The 2,105-nt window shown below is 69.1% G+C and overlaps 2 protein-coding genes across 2 annotated transcripts in view; one reads left to right on the forward strand and one right to left on the reverse strand.

Annotated features, from left to right (window-relative positions):
* Positions 1-5: 5 nt before the first annotated feature.
* On the forward strand, positions 6-857 carry CHLNCDRAFT_144969 (hypothetical protein; the record flags this gene model as incomplete). The annotated part of the gene is made up of 3 exons (XM_005848249.1): positions 6-155; positions 327-441; positions 646-857. 3 exons carry the CDS (start codon positions 6-8, stop codon positions 855-857), a joined length of 477 nt encoding a protein of 158 aa, XP_005848311.1.
* Positions 858-1,480: 623 nt separating this feature from the next.
* The window catches only part of CHLNCDRAFT_144970 (hypothetical protein), a gene marked incomplete at both ends in the record, with an annotated part of 2,670 nt that continues 2,045 nt past the window's right edge, over positions 1,481-2,105 (reverse strand). The window contains 2 exons of the mRNA XM_005848439.1: positions 1,481-1,609; positions 1,727-2,061. Coding sequence (XP_005848501.1) covers positions 1,481-1,609; positions 1,727-2,061 — 464 coding nt within the window. The remainder of the gene's footprint in view (positions 1,610-1,726; positions 2,062-2,105) is intronic.

Below are 2,105 nucleotides of genomic sequence, written 5' to 3' on the forward strand. Positions count from 1 at the left end.
AGATCATGCGGCAGACCCTGGACAGCCAGGTAGCCAGCGGGGGCGGCGGCCTGGAGTGCCTGGACTTCACCCGCGGCGGAGGCGGAGGCGGGCGGGCGGGGTCGCAGGCCGGCGAGCGGCGGCGGTTCCTGGAGGCGCTGGGGTGGCACTGCCAGGTGGGTGCTGGGGGCCGGGCAGGGGATGGATAGGGCACACACCAGCGCCTGGGGCGGCTCTGGGTAGAGGGTGCTGGTTGGCTGGTCGAGCGACGGACGTGCGTGCCGGGTGCCGCACGCTGTGGTCACGCTGTGGTCACGCCGTGGTCATGCTGTGGTCGTGCTGTGCAGGCCAAGGGGGATGCGGTGGTGGAGGCCTGGGAGCTACAGGATGTGGCAGACCGCATCGTGCTGCAGGCGCCCTCCCTGCAGGCCCTCATAGAGCAGCTCAACGAGGCAGGCACGTGTGTGTGTGTGTATGTGTGTTGCGGGCCTGGCAATGCAGGGAAGGGCAGTGGTGGTAGTGGTGGTACATGGGGCCCCACTGGTGGCTGCTGGGCGGCTGCAAAGGGTGATCTGAGGGCTGTAGTTGGTGCGACGCCTTCCTACGCTGGGACCCTCCTGGCACCCAGCCCTGCCCCGCATCTGCTCTCGCTCCCCTCACGTGCAGGGGACCTGCTGAAGAAAGGGGCGGGGCGGTACCAGGTATGCGGGGTGGCGGTACAGCGCGTGCCGCAGCAGAGCGGGCCGCAGCAGAGCGGCGCTGCAGGGCGCTTCGCCTGGGGCAGTGGCGGCGCCCCGGCCGCCTCCCAGCTGTCGGCTGGCAGCAAGCGCGGACACCAGCAGTCGCAGCAGCAGCCGCCGCCGGTGCCACGATGGTAGCCTATCAAAGAAAGTTTCTTTCCTCTGAAGTTCTGAAGCTACACCTGCTTTACCGATCAATACCTGCTTACCTATCAATGCTGCTTCATCTACTCCTTCTCTCAATGGCAGGCATGTCACCAAGACCAGCTCTCCCGCCACCAGCCTGTGCACTTGTTGCTTGTTTCACACTGGCTAGAACGCAGGGAGGTTGGGTGGTCAGCAACACACAGCTGTCCTGAGGTTGCAGTGTGGTCACTCACGTCACGCAGGCAGGGTGGGATGGGGGGCAGTGGGTGCGTCTGTGGTACAGCAGGGCTAAAGCAAAGTGGGAGATGGGTGTCTGAAAAGGGCAGTGCAAGGGTGGGAAAATCATGGGGCACACAGGCCCAGCAAGAGACGGGTAGGGTGCCAGAGAGAACACGGAGCAAGGAACCGGGACGTTTAGAGCTAGTAGAAAGACAAGGAAAAAGGGCAAACCTGCAGCACCTATAGATCTGATGGCACGCAGCAAGCAGCTGCTCACCCAGCTGCCAGGCTGGGCAGGCTGCCAGGCTGGGACGAGCTGAGCCAGCCCACCCCCCCGCCAGGCTCGGCACGCCTTGGGCGGCCTGCCAGGCTGGGGCGGGCCGCGGCGGGCGGCCTCACTCGTCTGCCAGGTTGAGCAGATCAAACGGGTTGTCCAGCTTGGTCTTGGGAGCCTCCTCCTCACTCAGCACATACCCCTTTGCGCGCAGCTGGTCGGGCACCGCGCCGCCAGCCTTGTGCTCCGCCTGCACGAGTGCACAAGGGGGGCAGGTTGCGTGTTGATAGGGGATTGGGTGCCAGGCACAGCATGGCAGGGGCAAAGGGACGGCACAGCGCAGCGCGGGGCACGCCCTCCCGCCCACCTTGCCAGGCTTTGCGTCCGGCTGCTGCTTAGCCTGCCGCGGCGCGTCGTGCGGGCCTGCCCGCCCCGCCTCGCCGCGCCCCGCGCCCCTGCCCCGCGCGCCATGCTCGCCGCCGCGGCCGCCGCCGCGGCCGCCGCGCCCCTCGCCCCGCCCGACGCCGTGGTTGTGCTCTTTGTGCTCTTTGTGCTCGCCTGCGTGCTCGCCGCCCCGGCCGCGCCCGGCGCCGCGGCCGCCCTCGCCACGCGCGCGCGCGCCGCCTCGGGCGGGCACCGGCACCACCCTCGCGGCGCCGCCCCGGCCCCGTCCCCCGCCGCCCTCGCCGCCGCCTGCTGCTGCTGCCGCCGCGGGCGGCGGCGGGGGCACCGGGAGCAGTAGAAGG

The sequence above is a fragment of the Chlorella variabilis genome, assembly GCF_000147415.1.
Source record: "Chlorella variabilis unplaced genomic scaffold CHLNCscaffold_8, whole genome shotgun sequence".
Lineage (NCBI taxonomy): Eukaryota > Viridiplantae > Chlorophyta > Trebouxiophyceae > Chlorellales > Chlorellaceae > Chlorella > Chlorella variabilis.